Source organism: Protopterus annectens, chromosome 7.part0 (assembly GCF_019279795.1).
Source record: "Protopterus annectens isolate FY-2018-M chromosome 7.part0, PAN1.0, whole genome shotgun sequence".
NCBI classification, from domain to species: Eukaryota; Metazoa; Chordata; order Ceratodontiformes; family Protopteridae; genus Protopterus; species Protopterus annectens.
Window position 1 is genome coordinate 984,798,390 of NC_056739.1, and position 17,757 is coordinate 984,816,146.

A 17,757-nucleotide genomic window follows, 5' to 3' on the forward strand; every position below is an offset into this window, starting at 1 on the left:
AGCTACCCTGTAGCAGTGAGTCTAAAGGTGAGCTACAGCTGGTGATAGATACTGATGTTCCCTTGGACAGAGTGACTGCAAAGGCAGAGGTGAGTGGTAGTACCCAGGCACTGATGTTCCCTTGGACAGGGTGACTGCAAGGTCAAAGGTGAGTGGTAGTACCCAGGCTGACAGTGAGATAATGCTGTCAAAAGATACCAGACTTTCTGTGGAAGGGGAACTGGGAGGGGTCACAAAGGTAGAGTTGAAATAGACTCAGCTCTCAGACCTTACATTACAAGGCCTGAGGGAAGTAGCTAAGGAGGCACCTGATTCTCAAAGAAAAGTGAAGTCTGTATACGGGAACAAAGGGTTACTGTATAAAGAGTGGACCCTTGAGGGAGGGCTAGATGGTGAGGTAATACAGCAGTTGGTCATGCCCAGAGTCTACGACCTTGCACTTCTAGCCACAGCTCATGACATTCCTTTTGCAGGTCATATGGGGATAAAGCATGTCAAGAGATGTATTATGCAGAACTTTTATTTGCGTGGGATTCCAAAGGATGAAACGGGGCATTGCAGAACCTGTGAGCAGTGCCAAAAAGTAGGAAAGGCAGGAGACGAGGTCAAAGCTCCTTTGATGCCTTTGTCTGTGACTGAGGAGCTGTTTCAGAGGGTGGCTATTGGATATTGTGTGGGCCTCTGAATACTCCAAGCTCCACAGGGAAGAAATATATCTTAGTGGCAGTAAATTATGCTACTAGATACCCTGAGGTGGTGACTCTGTCTTCCACTGAGGCAGAGAAGGTGGCAAATGCTTTGTTAGAGATTTTCAGCAGGGTAGGATTCTCGAGAGAAATGATGACTGACAGAGGTGCCAATTTCCTGTCAGACCTGCTGGCTTGTTTGTAGGAGCATTGTGGGGTAAACAACGTAAAGATTACCCCTACTACCCCCAGACTAATGGTCTTGTGGAGAGGATAAACTCTACACTAAAGAACATGCTAAGGGCATTTGCAGACCAGTTTAAGAGAGAGTGGGACAAATATTTGCCCCATGTGCTGCTTGCATACAGAGAGGTACCCCAGGAATCGACAGATTTTTCACCCCTTATTGTACTGTATGGGCAATGGGTGAGGGAGCCCTTGGATTTGATTTATGATGAGTGTAAATCACACAAGGAGTCTGTTGTGGCATATGTCCTAAACCTCAAGACAAAGCTTAGGGAGCACATAGGCTTGGCCAAGGAGAACCTGCAGGACCCCAACAGCAGAAAAAGTTCTGGTGTGACAGGAATGCTTGAGCCCTACAGTATGATATGGGACAGGAGGTTATGGTGGTCATTCCTGTCAGACACAATAAACTGCAAGCAACTTGGGAAGGACACTTCAAAGTGGTAAGGAATGTCAGTGATGTTAACTAAATGGTAAACTTGCTAGGCAGAATCCAGGGGCACAAACTGTACCATGTTAATATGATGAAGCCTTCCCATGACAGGGAGGCCCTTGTGTTGAGTATTTGCAGTGGGAGGCAGGAAGAGTCTCAGGGGGACCCAGTAACTAATCTCATCAGTCAGGCTCGGACTGACAAATCAGTGGAAGGGGTCAACGATACCACTGCTGATGGGTTATCAAGACAGGGTATGGGTTAATTTGTTCCCAGACAGCCTCATTCATCTCAAGCAATGTTTCTCCAGAGTCACTTGAGAAACTAGCTTGAGTCTTCAAATGGGGGAGAAATGTGATGATATGAGATAGTGCCAGCTGTGCCAGAGAGTAGGGTAGTGCACATGCAACATGTACCAGCATAGCTAGCTAGTTTTGTAAAGACTTATATGTCATTTAAATATCAAACTGATTTGTACAGATGCTTGTGTTAAAAATGTATTTGTAAATCTACTTGTATTAAAAATGTATCAACAATCAGTCCAGCTGAACAGAAGAGAAATATACATGTATGTCAGGCTGTATTTTTGTAACTGCTGAAATGTATATATTTTAACAGATGATACTGGAAGGGAATGGGTTAAGCTCAGCCCAGAAAACCTTAAGAAAAATAGCCTGAAATTAAATGACTTGGTTTATCACAGACCTGAATGCAACAAGACACACAATGTTTGGGCTGGGATCCTGCTCTTACTGTCCTCAGTGGTGAACTAATTGCAACCTTCGGTCACTAGAGAATGGCTGGTTAGAAACTGCAGGAAGGATAAAAGGGCTGGAATTGTTTTACAGTATCCAGATGCTGGAATAAGCCTTAGCAAAGTTTACGTGTGTGTTGTGAAACACCTGTGCCAGATCCTGGCTCGGCTTCTAGTCAGAGGGGTTGTGTGGGAACCACAGAATCAGGTGAACAAATGTGATGTCATTATGTAGCCAGCAATGAAATTGTATTTAGATACTAGTGAGAGATGTGACAGATTACACTCAGCACTCAGTTATTGGAACTGACAAAACATCTATTCATCTTCATCTTGCCTTTCTTTAGTAAGTACCTTAACTAGGGAACAGTATTTCTTCAGTCAGTTAGGAAAATATAGTGAGATTAGCTAAAAGTATTGTTTTTCTGTATCTGTATGAGTCTTTCCATCTGTGTTATTTTTTATATTTCCTTTGAGTTGAAACTCTGGTGTTTATGGTAAATAGATACTCAGTATTCTCATATTTATTTTATTATCTATTATTAAATACATCTAAACCTTTCACTGTGGCTGGTCTTTTAGAAAATATTTTAACCCTTGAGGGTACTTGCATTTATTTAATAGCAGTGTAGCATCACACTCCCAAAATACTTGCCAATTGGTTAACACTACCATTTTTATAAGTATTAATTTTACAAGAGTAATTGTTTACCCTGGTAAGAGCCTTAAAGTAGCTAGCTGGTAGCAGTGAATCTACTTTATAGTCTGGGTGAAGGTGGCATAGTGGGTAAATCTGTGCCAGCCTTTCTCAGATGTGTGTGTGTCTGTGTGTGTGTGTGTGTGTGTGTGTGTGTGTGTGTGTGTGTGTGTGTGTGTGTGTGTGTGTGTGTGTGTGTGTGTGAAAATCAAATCTCAAACAGTCTGTGTGTCAGCTACTTGGAACAGGGATACAGAGCACTGATTTCTGCAGAGAGAAAGATGGAGTCTTATTTGGGGCCTGGAGAAGAAGTCCTATCATAGTACTGGAGTGTGCTCCCTGTGTGCTCTTAAGGGAAATTGTGCTTGGGGCAGAGAGCTGTATCTGAAAATACTGTGTGTATCTATTTTTGTTTTAAGTGAATGTTCCCCACTGGTGTCAGTGTTGAGGATTGAACCTCCTTGATTACTGGCCCAGAGGAGGGTAGTCACACTTTCTTCCTCCTAATTTTAGTTTTCCTAATGATGTTCTTGACAGGGATTTAAAAAGGTTACCACAAAGTATAGACTACATGTACTCTTAGCATAATTTTTAAGAGATTAGAAAGCACAAAAAACATGTTAGGGTTGTTTGTGAGTACAGATCATTTACTTTTAGTGTAGGCATTGATGAATCTGGCCCATAGTGTACACCCGATACATGGAAAAACTGTGTAGTAGATTCTCAGAATGTTTTGGTTGTAGCAGTATGATTTGTCAGAGAAAAAACTTGTAACCGGCAGAGTCAGTATAATTCAGAAGATATAAAAAATCAGAATTCTCTCTATTCAGGACATCTTGTGTATATCTGTACCTTTTTGAAACTCTTTACCTGACTGTATTGGATTGAGAGACAGAAGCTCTTCTATGCACATGGAAGTATAAAGTGTTCTCCTGTCAGCGAGCAGGTATTGAGATTGCTTATCAGTATTTTATAATAGAATAGCAGAACTAATAAAACACTATTACTGTGTTAACTCGTAGACACTTTAATAACATTGCTTCAAATTACTGTGACTACCATTTTGTTTCCCCTTTTCCATCTTTGCTACCTGTGTTACAGTTAATTACCTTAACTCAGAATTGTAGCTCTAGACTCTAAAACAATTTGGGAATTTCAGTCATTGTGTCTAGATTGAAATCATACCCCATCTTTTGCCCCCTCCTCCCCAGCTATTATAGACTTTTCTTTCATCACTTTTTTTTTTTTGCGAACTTTACCAACTACAGTTGCTGTAGAATGTTATCCTCTTTCATATAATCTTCTGCCATTTCTTGCACTATTTGCTGCAACCCATGCCACACAATGTATTGTTTAAGTCACGGAGATCCTCACTTAACCATGTCTCAGTTTGTATGAAACATTATAGTAGTCCATGGAAAGTGTTTCTGCCCTTGGCCTTTCCCTTTTTTCCCCAGTACTTAGCATAATTAACTGAATGCAACACATCAACTCTGGTGTTAGTTGACTGAAGTATATAGTGTCATGTCTCTGTAAGAATATTGCTCCTAATTTTTAAAGGATGCTCAGTAGAAGGTAGAGATTTTGAGCTGTGTCAATTAATATCCAAACAGATGTAGTTACTTTTGTTTATAAATGATTGGTATGTCTCTGAACTTGCAATTATTGAACCAAGTTTTTACAGCAACAATACAGCAGTAAAATCCACCTGTATCCCTAAACTAGAAATCAACCCATCATTAATGAAATGTACAGTTTAAGAAACAGATTTACATCAGCTATACTGGATAACAGCAAAAGCAGATCTACAGTACAACCATCAGAGAAGTGAAGGCTAGCAAACACTGATAGAGACCAAGTATGTAATGAAAGCAATAGATTAGGATGGAGGTCTAGCTATTATGCATACTTCACAGCATATAAAGGCCAGATTAATAGATTGTGCAAGGAATCTACTAATGCTTAAATGAAACAAGATGCCATCTGTTATCAGGAAGTAGTGTGTGACGCTAATCTCCTTTTTGCCTGATTTTTAACATAGTGTTGATATCTTTCTTTCCATACAAAACACAAGTACAAAATGATACAAAAAACATTCTCAAAAAGTGTACCTGTTTGCCAAAAATGTAATGAGTCAAAAACCACCTTCAGTGCATAATTACTTATTGACTATTTGCTGCATTTGATAAATATATTAATTTTTATATTGTCTGCATTGTGTGTGTGTGTGTGTGTGTGTGTGTGTGTGTGTGTGTGTGTGTGTGTGTGTGTGTGTGTGTGTGTGTGTGTGTGTGTGTGTGTGTGTGTGTGTGTGCTTTGTTTCTCCTGTGCTTGCAACTCTTTGATAGAGAACACTTAAATATTGGACCATCTATTAAGTTACACTAAATTTTATGATGAATTTATTTTTTTTATTGTATGACACACTTGCAAGTATTTGGGAATAACATGGGTAAACATTACTAAATCCTAAAAATAACCACTTCCGTGACAAAGAGTTTGTGTTATAGACTGTATTAATGTATTATTGCCTTACTTAGAACATTCGTAAATGGTCAGATTCATTGTGACATTGTCTTTTTTATGTGCTCTGTTTGCAGATTGTGGGATGAACTGCCATGGTCAATGCAAAGATCATATGTCATCAGAGTATAAGAGGCGACTTAAACAAAGTCACAGTTTTGCTCTGGGATCAAGGTCAGCTCTTCCCATAACTCCAGGATCCAAAAATTCAAGCACAGGTTGGAAAAACAAACAAATCTGTATCTGTGTGTTTTTATTCTTTACTTTTCTTTCAAAAGCTAATTGAAAGTGACAACCCCATTGTCAAAGAGGTATAATGTTATGACTACAACTGAGACAACCCAGGTGTGAGTAGTGGTTCACATGCTAGAACTGCAGGCTGCAGAATTAGCGCAATATATTAGTAGAGTGAATATCTCTTTATTTGAATTACAAGTTAATAATGATATTTCTATAGAATTACTACATTATTTTTCTATACCATGTCCTAAAACACCAATTTTGTATGGTTTGCTGAAGTTACATAAATCTCTTACCAACCCTCCCATGAGACCTATTGTCTCTGGGAGGGGTTGGATAACAGAATCTATCTCATTATATTTACAAACTAGGTTAAGTCCTATACTATCTCATGTTAAGAGCTATATTAAAGATACAAGTGACTTTCTTGGTAAACTCTTTATTTGGCAACAAAACATAAATGTCTCATCTTATTGTTTAGTAACATTACACATAAAAATCTATTTTCACTGTTATTCCCAACGATTTTGGAATTAATGCAGTTCAAGATACTTTATGTAAATATACTGAATATAATGCTAGAGAGATAGAAACATTATGTGAACTACTAGATATTACTTTGAATAATAATATTTTTCTGTTTAATGACACTTTATATTATCAAACTACAGGCATTGCAATGGGAACACCCATTGCAAATACTTATGCCAATTTAACTTTAAATGAATGGGAAGAGAAATATGTCTATGACTGCCCTATTAATTTCAGACCTTATATTCTATTCTATAAGCGTTTTGTAGATAATGTGTTTTTTGTGTGGGGAAGTAACCAGGAATTGTTGGCTGAATTCTTCACATATCTTAATACTACATCTTTTTTAAAGTTTGAAATGATTAGTTCATTGCGTGAAATACATTTCCTAGATATACTTGTGACTCTAACAGATGGTGTTATATCTACTCAAATTTACAAGAAACCTACACATAAAAATAAATATTTACATAGAAAAAGTATGCATACTAGTCACGTGTTTAAAAGTGTTACCAAAAGCCAATGTTATAGAGCCATTAGGTTGAATACTGATGATGCTATATGCATGGAACAAATACATGACATGAACCTTGAATTTCAACAGAGAGGCTATGATGCTAAGTTATTAGCTAAAGAGGAAAGATTAGTTCTAGAACAATGGCAAACCATATTTTTCAGCATCTAATAATGTTAACACTGTATCTGAGAATGATAGTAGAAAGAATATTTTACTCTATACAACTACATATAGTAGATGTACAGCTGATGTTAATAAAATTATTTCCAACAATTGGGAAATTTTAATGGCTTTACCAGAATTAAATAAATATATTACATCGACTCCAAAATTTGCTTATAAGAATTCATCCAACTTAAAAAGTAAATTATGTTACAAAGAGTTCCGCCATAATCACGGAATCAGTATGAATTAAATAGAAAGGGCACCTTCCCATGTTTAAACTGTTCAGTATGTAGTGTTATTTGAGAAAATAATACATTTATACATCACAAAAGTCTTTTTCTTTTACTTGTACAGCCACTTGTTATACAACTAATATAATATACTTAGCTACCTGCGAACAGTGTTCTAGTTTCTATGTTGGTAAATCAACTAGAAAACTATGTGAACGTATTATAGAACACAAATCTGATACCAGAAGATGTATTTTAACAAATGCAATAGCAAGACATGTTATAGAATCAGATAATACACACAGCTTTGTATTTAGAGTCGTGGACATATGTTACACAAATGTAAGAGTAGGCGATAAAAACAATGATTTAGAACTTACAGAATATAATTGGATAGTTAAAATGCAAGCCGATAAATTTTCTGGTTTAAACTCTACAATATCTATTAAACCTGTTTTAAGACGTAAACAGTTGGGTTTGAAAAAATAAAATGTATGAAAAGGAAGAATATTATGCACATCAAGTTATAGCATGTATTATTCAGCATTAGCTCTTTAAACAAATTATGCTCTTAATTGACTTTATTATCCGGTTGGCTGTCTCATTTATTATGTCTTTTGAATTTTAATTAAATAAGCATGTGTTCAGCAGTTTTGTATCACACTGAAGAAGGAGTAATCCGAAAGCTTTTTGGTTTGTAATTTCGCTGCTATTTATCGTTTTACTTGGTTTTAAAATAAACTATTTGGACATAACTGAGCCATTTATTTTGTTTGTATAAGTATGATATGAGCTCAGTAGTCATTAGAGAAATAGAAGCAAAAAAAATGGCCGAAGTTAACAAAATATGCATAGTTCTAATTCTACATTTTCTTGCTTTACTTACAAGGTGTAAATACGTAAAACCATGCATCACAACTGCTAGGATTTAGGCATATTGCTATGATTCTGCTCCTCAGATTTACTCTTGCTCATCCGAGATTTACTGTTGTTCTTTATAAAGGTGGACCTGTTTATGGCTGCATATCATATTAAGCAAACTAAACATATACAAAGATTTCTCATTGCAAACTATAGAGAGCATAGTAAATAAAGACTCTGTTATGGAAAATATGAAAGTGCTCCTCTTTTTGAGCCCCTGGTATGATTTTTAAGGGTCATTGTTAAGGTCTTTAATGCTCAGAGGTTTGTATATAACACAAAACTGTAATACACATGGTGGTGCTGTGCATCCTAATACTTCCTTGAAGAGAGAAAATCCATGGCTACCATTTACACTAAGTAGTATGTCATGCCATCATTTACACTACATAGTATGTTATGCTATCATTTACACTACGTAGTGTGTTATGCTATTATTTACACTATTTAGTGTGTTATGCTATCATTTACACTACGTAGTATGTTATACTATCATTTACACTAAGTAGTATGTCATGCCATCATTTACACTACATAGTATGTTATGCTATCATTTACACTACATAGTGTGCTATGCTATTATTTACACTATTTAGTGTGTTATGCTATCATTTACACTACATAGTATGTTATACTATCATTTACACTGTAGTATGTCATGCCATCATTTACACTACATAGTATGTTATGCTATCATTTACACTACATAGTATGTTATACTACCATTTACACTACATAGTGTGTCATACCATCATTTATACTGCATTGTATGTTATACTACCATTTACACTATGTTGTGTGTTATGCTATCATTTACACTATGCAGTATGTTATGCTATCATCTACACTATGTAGTGTGTTATGCTATCATTTACACTATGTAGTATATGCTATCATTTACACTACATAGTATGTTATTCTACCATTTACACTACATAGTATGTCATCCCATCATTTATACTGCGTTGTATGTTATACTACCATTTACGCTACATAGTGTGTTATACTACCATTTACGCTACATAGTGTGTCATGCCATCATTTATACTGCATTGTATGTTATACTATCATTTACACTATGTAGTGTGTTATGCTATCATTTACACTATGCAGTATGTTATGCTATCATCTACACTACGTAGTATGTTATACTACCATTTACACTACATAGTGTGTTATGCTATCATTTACACTATGCTGTATGTTATGCTATCATCTACACTATGTAATGTGTTATGCTTTCATTTACACTATGTAGTATATGCTATCATTTACACTAAGTAGTATGTTATGCTATCATTTGCCCTACTTAGTATGTTATGAAATAATTTACACTTCGTAGTATATTATGCCATCATTTACACTACATAGTATGTTATACTATCATTTACACTACGTAGTATGTTATGCCATCATTTCCACTGCACAGCATGTTAGAATAATGTGACAGTATAATATTTCCCTACTACCAAAAAGGCAACATCCAGCTTTGGCAATAAATCAGGGAGCAGTCATAGCACTGGTGTAAATGCAGTTGGAAGATTATAGCAATATAAAGTGTGTGGGATTGCAGCATTTTTTTATGTGTATTATATTTTAATCGCCCTAAATACTGAAACCTCTTAAACTAACAAAATTAACTGCTTAGTGGGAAGTACATGTTTGAGGACTTGGTGGGAGCAGCTGAACTCAATGATTTCTGGTACTTGCCCTTTGGGGTATTATTCTCCTGTGGCCTGTCTAGTGTGATCACATCATTTCGCCAGATTTTCTGTGATTGCCACACTGGCTAAAGTGATCACATGATACTACAAGCATTTTTGTAATTTCTTAACTGCTGTGTTTTACCTGAGCCCTGTTTCAAGCTTAGTTATTTATCCACTCCAGTCATACTAATGTGATAAGCTAAAAAAGATAGTGGTTTTGTAGTTTATGTTTTTTCTAAAGATCTTGGCATCCTTCAGGTTTTAAACTGGGGTGGGACACATCCTTATCCTCCTCGTAATATACCAACACCCAAGTCTGTATTTCTCTCGTACAACACCTACATTGTATCAGTTCAAATCATCGATTAAGCAAAGTGCCACAACAGTAAATGTATTCTTCATAGTCAGTTTTGATTCTTATCCCCTGGCAACTTAAAAGGGACTATTCATGCTTTATTGTCCACTCACACTATATTAGCTTGTTAAAGTCCATAAAATTCAGAGAAGCATATTCACTTTACCATTATCTACTTAATAACAGGACAGTCAATGTTTACCACATACCATTTGTTATAATAAAATTAAATAATTATTTGTACTTTCCATACTCTAAGAAGGCGCGTGTATTTATTTTTATTTATTTATTTTATTGATTCTTTGTTGATAGTGCTATTCCCATTAGACTAGTGGCCTCTTTTTAGGGGAGAGCCGAGGTGGTATTTATACTACAAGGGAAATTTTGCCAGGACATTAGAAATCTTCACCTACCTCTTTCAATAGGTGCAGTGGGATCTTTTACATCTACCTCAGCTACCACCAACTCAAGCAGATGGGACATTGGTTTAATGGCTCATCCGAAGGATGGCATACTCAGGACTGCAGCACCCCCTTTTACGTTGCATTGTAGTGTCAGCAATCTATCTACCTGGTATGGGGAAAGAGTCCACAGTCTTCTGCACCAAAGCTGTGTGTGCTACCTGTTGTGCAACTGACATATAAATGATTAACTTTGATATTTCTAGCAGTGTTTATGATAAGAGTAACAGTGGGCATTGAACTGAATGCCTGACCACAAAGAATATTGTCCTAACTGTTAAAAGTTATCTTATTTATTTCAATGTGTGTAGCATTCATAGCAAAAGTAATCAGCTGAAATGCTGAACACATGAGTATCAGAGTCATGGCTGAATCTTACAGAAAAATTACTTAGGCCCAGAAGAACTCTCTAGTTCCCCCTTTCAGAATTCATAATGAGTAATAAAAGCTGGCAAGGCCATGTTCCTTTCTAGCTGCTTTAAAATAAATTTCTCATAAAATTGACTGAGGGCAAAAGTAGCTGGTATGCTGATGTTCATTGTGTTTCACTGTTGCAGTCATTACACTTAGGTTATCCTGCTGGCAGGCTACCCGCAGCCGGACTGAATTCCAAAGTCCTGGTCCGGCGTCGGTTGCTGTTGCCTCTTCCCTGACGTCAGTGCGCCAGGGATATAAAAGATGCAGCCGACGCCATTTTCTTCAGTCTTTCTTGACACGTGGTGCCCGAAGCAAAAGCAGTTCGCAAGTGCCGGTCGGCCGACTACTGAGATTTTCGAAATCGAATTTCAGATCCGAAGTCTTCAATAAAGCTAAGTACCCCATTGGGGAAACTTTTTTCTTGCTCCAGTCCGATGTCAGAAAAAGTTAACAATTGCATTTCTTGTGGGAAGCAAATACCTCATAAGGATTTCCAGTCTTACTGTATTCCTTGTCTAGGCCCTGACCATGACGTTGTTAGTTGTCGGTCTTGTGCTAGATTTAACCAACACACTATTAAGCGTCGGTATGATTTTGCTTTTCATTATTTTGGCAGAAGGTTTAACTACATAATGCCGTCGGAACACCTGACGACCGGAATTCATAAAAAATGCAAGGATAAAGACAAGGACAAGCATCCGAGGTCCAAAACCGACGAAGCCACTTCTAGGCCAGTCGCCGGTTCGCTGGTGCTCAGTGAAGCGCTTTCGCAGCCCCTGACTCCCACTACCTCAGAGCCACAGGCCACCTCTGAATCCCACGTGGAGACAGCTAGGCTTCTGGATACTCGTTGTATTGGCCCTTCGGAAATTAATCCCTCAGATGGGTCCAGAGCCGCTGAGCAGGCATCGGCTTCTGAGGGTGTCTTCAGACCTACACAGCTTTATATAAAGCCTACTTCACCATCCAAGACAAAGTCTAAAACAGTTTTAAAGACAAGGAAACCAGTACAACATTCTCCAGGACAGGCTTCTATGCCTAAGAAACAGATGCTCAAAATGGCCGAAGACCTAATTACTCAGGAGTTCCCATCCCCCTCCTGATAAGAGGCCTAGGCAAGACACTGAATATGATTCCTTTGATCAGGTTTCCATTTCCTCTGATTCCTCTTTTGATCAGGGATATTCTGTTCCTCCCTATGAGGATTCTGATGCTGAAGATTCCATTCCTTCAGCTTCTCCTCCTGAGGACTATTCTTTTGGGGAAACCCTGCATACCATGAGGGAGCATTTCCATTGGGAGAGCCAGGATTATTCTGACTCTAAGAAAAGACTTAGAGACTTTCTTTTACTTCCTCAGCATAGATCTCTTGCAATTCCCCCTGTTCTAGACATAGTAGATGATGTTTTTTCAGAGTCTGGCCTGTCTCCAGACTCTTTACCTCCTTCCCCTGTTAAGCCAGACAGATACTACAGGGTCCCAGACTCCCATAAATTTCTTTACAAAAACCCTGCGGCTGACCCAGAAACTATCTCACAGGGTCCCAAAGGGGGTCAAGGCTACTTCTGCCAAAAACCCTGTCCCCTCAGACAGAGCTTCTAGGGCTTTGGACAAATGGGGGAAAAAAGTTTACACTTCTGCTACCTTGGCTGTAAGGGCTTTAAATTGTCAGTTTCATATGCTCAAATATCAGCAATACTTGATGTATTTGTTAAAACAAAAAATGTTGACAAATTCTGAATGTTCTGAGAACAAACATTTGCAGGATTTATTGCATGCAGCTGAACAAGTGGGAAAACATACTTTGCAATGTGGCTATGACTCACTAGAGGCCTCGTGCAGGGCCACTGTTACAGGTTCTGTTATTAGAAGGCATGCTTGGTTAAAGGAACAGAATCTGCCTGATCATGTTAAAGCAAAATTATTGGATGCTCCATAACAGCATGATACTTTGTTTGGTGTTAAGGCAGACGAGGTGTTAAAGAAAATGAAGGATAAGGCAAAATCTATGCAGACAGTAAAGGATTTCTTACAGGTACAGACACCCAGATTTAGTAGGAACTGGCCCTCTAAGAATTGGTCCTTTCCAGTGTCAGACAGACCACAAAGAGGCAGATTCAGATGCCCTAGAGGCAGGCAACAGCCCCAGGGCTCATACAGGCCCAAGCAATGGGGTGCTTCTACCTCCAAAAGCAGAAAAGACAAATCACAGCCTTATAGAAAACAGTCCCAATGACTTCCCTCTGCCAATGCCAAGCACGTATTTTTTGGCAGCACCCTTAGGGGGAAAGCTAGCACTTTTTTCACAAAACTGGCACAAGATCACCCAGGACAAGTGGGTCTTAAATATAGTCTCTCAGGGTTACAGGTTCCACTTTCATACCCTTCCAAAGGTAAAAGGCATGCCAGACCTGCCACCCATTCAGTGGCAAGAGGTACAAAAACAAGTTTCATCTCTCATGGACATGGGGTCTATTCAGCCAGTGCCACACCAAGAGCAAGGACAAGGATTTTACTCAAGACTTTTCTTAGTATCAAGAAAGGACAAAGCCGGGAGACTAATTCTGGACCTGTCTATTCTAAATACTTTTCTGGACATCCCAAAATTCAAGATGTTGACTCTACAGCAGCTTCTGTCCATGCTGGACAAGAAGGCTTATCTTGGAACTTTGGACCTCAAAGAGGCATACCTGCATGTCCCAATCAGACAATCTTGCAGAAGATACCTCAGATTCATAGCTGGCTCACTGCACTACCAATTCTCTGCACTGCCCTTTGGCTTATCTACTGTGCCCAGGGTCTTCACAAAATGCCTGGCACCAGTAATTGCATTTTGCAGACAGAGGAATTCAAATATACCCCTACTTGGACGACTGCCTTATTCAAGCAAAGGACAAAGATATTCTACTACAGCATCTGGCGTTCGTAAAAAGATTACTAATTTGCCTAGGGTACACAGTAAACGAAAAGAAATCAAAACTAGCATCCTCTCAAGAGATAATATTCCTGGGTGCAAGCTTAAATACAACTGCCCAAATGGCTTATCTCATGCCAGACAAACAAAGGCATCTGACTTCTTACTTCAAAGACATGGCAACAAAGACCCAGTTATCTGCAAGAAAAATTCTACAGGCTCTGGGCTACATGGCATCCTGCATTCTACTAATTCCATATGCAAGACTGCATATGAGGAAACTACAATGGTATCTAAAAAGTGGACTCAACATTGCCACAGCCTGGAAACAGTAATTACTCTCATTCCCTGCCTGCAACAGGAATTTCAATGGTGGGCACAGGCCTGTCACCATGACAAGGGGCAGCCATTCACCTTACCCACTGCCAGGCAAACACTAACAACAGATGCATCAGATTATGCCTGGGGGGGGGGGGGGGCGCACATGGCAGGAACATGTATTCAGGGCACATGGCTCACAAACCAAATGCATCTTCATATCAATCAAAAAGAGATTCTAGCTGTACAAAATGCCCTGACAGCCTTCAAGGACCTACTTCATCCATGACAACTACTAATAAAGATGGACAATACTACAGTCATGTGGTACATAAACAAGCAAGGGGGCATGCATTCTTACCCCCTCTGCAGGCAAGCCATGACTTTGTGGAACACAGCATTGACTTATCAAGTACATCTGCAAGCAGAATTCCTGCCAGGAAAGACAAATACTTTGGCAGACGAACTAAGCAGAAACCTCATGGATCCTCACGAGTGGAAACTGGACCCACAAATCTTCAGCATGATAGCAGGGAAATGGTAATGCCCAGAGATAGATCTATTCGCTTCCCCTCACAACTGCCAGCTACAGAAATTCTGCACTCGAACATATCACAAGCAAGCATGGAAAGTGGACGCCCTTTCATTCAGCTGAAAAGCCCTTACAGTATATGCCTTCCCTCCTCTGCCTCTCCTCTCCAAGGTACTCCTAAAGGTCAGACAAGAGAAGCCAAAAATGATACTGATTGCCCTAGTCTGGCCATGCCAGCACTGGTGCCCAATCCTAAAGAGCTTGTCTCAAGGCCCAGCCTGGACATTGCCTCTAATACCTCATTTGCTGACCCAACAGAACAATGAGATCCTGCACAGCCAACTCAGAACCCTAAATCTGGCTGCATGGCGGATAATGTAATCATTCAGAACACACTTCTCTCTAAAGCAGTTATGGATATTATTTTGGAGGCCAGGAGGCCCAGCACCAGAAAATCTTATGCAGACAAATGGAAGAGATTCTGTGCTTGGAACCAAGCGCAGGGAATTGACTCGCTTGAACCAAATATTCCTCAGATTTTGCAATACCTAACTGAGATGCTGGACAAAGGCCTATCCTTCTCATCAATTAAGATCCATGCCTCTGCCATTTCAGCTCATTACAATACGGAACCACCTATTTTTTCTCATCCACTGCTAAGACAGTTTCTCAGAGGGGCCAAAAACATAAGACCTCCAAGGAGAGCTCCAATACCTACATGGGACCTCAATTTTGTCTTGGAAAAACTCACACTGCCTCCTTTTGAGCCTGCCAATACAGCAGAGATAAAATACTTGTCATGGAAAACCACTCTTCTCCTAGCAATAACTTCAGCAAGAAGAGTCTCAGAGTTACAGACACTAATGGCTGTGGAACCTTTTATTATTTTCCATCAGGACAGGGTTTCTCTAAGGACTAACCTGACATTTATGCCTAAGGTAGTGTCCAGCATGGCTCTTAACGAAACCATACATCTGCCTACTTTTTATCCAAACCCACAGAATAAGGGGGAGAGACTTCTGCATACTTTGGACATACACAGACAGCTATGCTTTTACTTGGACAAGACTAAAGCCTTCAGAAAGACTGAGCAACTCTTAGTGGCATATGCTGCAGGTTCCCAAGGAAAAGCCATTTCAAAGCAGACTATTTCAAAATGGATAGGCCACTGCATTCGTTTCTGCTATTCACAACATGGCAAATCAGTGCCCAAGGGCATTAGGCCACATTCTACCAGAGCAGCAGCCACTTCAGCAGCCTTCCTCAGAGGAGTACCAACCAAGGATATTTTGGAGATGGCAACATGGACTTCAGTGCACACTTTTTCAAAGCACTACCATTTACCTCTCTACTCTAAATCCAGAGCAGGCTTTGCCACTGCAGTTCTGCAGGGCCTCATAGCCACTCCAAACTCTATTTAGGCCCAGCCGCCCAACCTCAGCTTTGCGATCAACCCAAGTGTAATGACTGCAACAGCGAAACACGATGAACATAGTACAGTTGTGTACTTACCATAAATGTAGATGTTCGAGTGTATTCACTGTTGCAGTCCAGGTTACCCTCCCACCATCCCCCTTTCTCTTTGATGGGACTTATCTGTACCTATCTATTCTATACAACCTATGTGGTGTATTTGCTTGTAGATGAAGGTTATGTGCATGCTTTTTTTTTATGATCATAATTTTTACAGCCTACCTTTTTGGGGTCACCTGACATCTGGGGCAAGAAAAACTGAAGAAAATGGTGTCAGCTGCATCTTTTATACCCCTGGCGCACTGACGTCAGGGAAGAGGCAACAGCAACTGACACCGGACCAGGACTTTGGAATTCAGGCCAACTGCGGGTAGCCTGCCAGCAGGATAACCCAAGTGTAATGACTGCAACAGTGAATACACTCGGACATCTACATTTATGGTAGGTACACAACTGTACTTTCCCCAATAGGGGAGGGCCATGCCAAAAAAAGAATTTATGTTCTTATCATAACGTTCCATGTGAGTTGTTCATCTCGCCTTTGTTCTTTACACGTGGGTTTGGAGCCAATCCATAGGCTCCGAGACAGCCGCTTTCCAAGCTCAAGATCTTTGAGTAGCTCAAGGCACAGTCCCTATCCCATGATGCTCTCCTACCAACCCCAGATCTAGTTTGCTGAACCAGCAAGAAAAAAACACACTAAGCAACCAATTACAAACAATGTACATAGTACATAACTATTTACAATAGCTAAACAATAATCTGGCTGGAAAGAAGGACACTAGCAAGACCAACCAGACCACCAGTCATGCCTGTTCTTCCATAACCTGGAGGGGGAAGGTGGGAGGGAGTGTAAGAACAAAGGTGAGATGAACAACTCACATGGAACATTATGGTAAGAGCATAACTTCTTTATGTGAAGTTGTTCAGTCTCGATGTTTGTTCTTTACACGTGGGTAGCATCCCAAGCACCCTAATCCTGGGTGGCTCATGGGAGTATATTCCTGAGAATGGTGGAACCAAAGGAAGCCCTGTCCACTTTGTAATGAGTGATAAACGTATGAGTTTTGGACCAAGTAGCAGCTGCACAAATGGTGTCCAAAGGTAAACAGGCTGCGTGGGCTAAAGATGTAGAAACAGCCTTGGTAGAATGAGCTTTCACCTCACGTTCTAAAGGTTGTTTAGCTGAAGAATATACAAATTTTATACAATCAGAAATCCATTTGGACAATGTAACTTTGGATACCGACAGGCCTTTCTTATTTGTCTGCATAGGAAATGAATAGTTGATCAGATTTCCTAAATTCTTTTGTTCTGTCCAAGTAAAACCTCAATTGTCTGTGATCATCAAGCTTATGTAACATGTACTCCATTCTATTAGCATGATGTCTGAAAAAGGTAGGAAGGTCAATAGACTGGTTCAAATTTGCCTCAGAGCAGACCTTAGGAAGAAAGGTTGTATTTGTTCTTAAAGACACTCTGTCAGGGTAAAAGACTAGCTATGGAGGCCTGATAGAAAGTGCTTGTAGTTCAGAAACTCTACGAGTCGAAGTAATAGCCACTAGGAAAATTGTCTTCCAAAAATGGAACTTCAAAGGACAAGATGATGCAGGCTCAAAAGGTGGAAGCATGAGTTGA

General features: G+C 39.4%; 1 protein-coding gene across 1 annotated transcript in view; it reads left to right on the forward strand.

Annotated features, from left to right (window-relative positions):
- The window catches only part of LOC122806121 (RAS guanyl-releasing protein 1-like), a 305,475-nt gene that overhangs the window by 210,813 nt on the left and 76,905 nt on the right, over nucleotides 1-17,757 (forward strand). The window contains exon 5 of the mRNA XM_044076359.1: nucleotides 5,417-5,557. Within this exon, the coding sequence (XP_043932294.1) occupies nucleotides 5,417-5,557 (141 nt within the window). The remainder of the gene's footprint in view (nucleotides 1-5,416; nucleotides 5,558-17,757) is intronic.